This window comes from Hipposideros armiger, unplaced genomic scaffold, assembly GCF_001890085.2.
Source record: "Hipposideros armiger isolate ML-2016 unplaced genomic scaffold, ASM189008v1 scaffold_1857, whole genome shotgun sequence".
NCBI lineage: Eukaryota > Metazoa > Chordata > Mammalia > Chiroptera > Hipposideridae > Hipposideros > Hipposideros armiger.
In genome coordinates, this window is record NW_017733207.1 from 127,705 (window position 1) to 128,397 (window position 693).

Consider the following 693-nt stretch of genomic DNA (forward strand, 5'->3'; position numbering starts at 1 on the left):
CCTGCAGGATTGGACCAGCTGCTGGGCCCCCCACTTTGTTTCTTCCCCACCTACCTTGAGGGAACCTTTTCATGCAAATCACAACTGCACCTCCAACCACCAGCAAGAGCAGGAAGAGGGGGACAACCATGGCAATGAGTCCATGATGAGAGGGCAGTTCTAAGGAGGCAGAGAAAAAGGGGACACCCCCACCATAGGACTCTCTGTGGGGGCCTTGGGACCCTCCCTGCCCCCTCGCAGCAAAGCCCAGCTCCTCACCCCAGGCCACAGTGAGTGTGTGGTTCAGGCCAGAGTGCTGTACGTGGCAGGTGTACCGGGCCTCCTCCCCGGCAGGCACCCACACAGCTGCCCACGTCTGGTAGGTGCCGTCCCCGCTGGGGCACGTCTCCACATGCTCAGTCTCCAGGGTCAGCTCCTCCTCGCCCAGCCACCAGCTCAGGGAGATATCCCGTGGATAGAACCCCAGGGCCCAGCACCTCAGCATGGCGTCCCCGTCCTGGGTCAACAGCCTTGTCACTTGTACCATGGGGGCTTCTGCAGAGAGAGGTGGAGGGGGGAAGGCTGGCAGTGGCCCCTCTCTGCCCATCCCCCAAGTTTGATCCTGGGCTCCTCCAGCATCTTCCATGGTGGAGGTCAGGGAAGAGATGGGGACCTGGCTCTCTCCAGGGGAGGCCCTCCACCAACACTGGAGGC

General features: G+C 62.3%; 1 protein-coding gene across 1 annotated transcript in view; it reads right to left on the reverse strand.

The window, feature by feature from the left end:
* LOC109378301 (class I histocompatibility antigen, Gogo-A*0201 alpha chain-like) overlaps positions 1-693 on the reverse strand; it is a gene marked incomplete at its 5' end in the record, with an annotated part of 14,841 nt that overhangs the window by 5,489 nt on the left and 8,659 nt on the right. The window contains 2 exons of the mRNA XM_019634732.1: positions 6-159; positions 259-685. Coding sequence (XP_019490277.1) covers positions 6-159; positions 259-685 — 581 coding nt within the window. The remainder of the gene's footprint in view (positions 1-5; positions 160-258; positions 686-693) is intronic.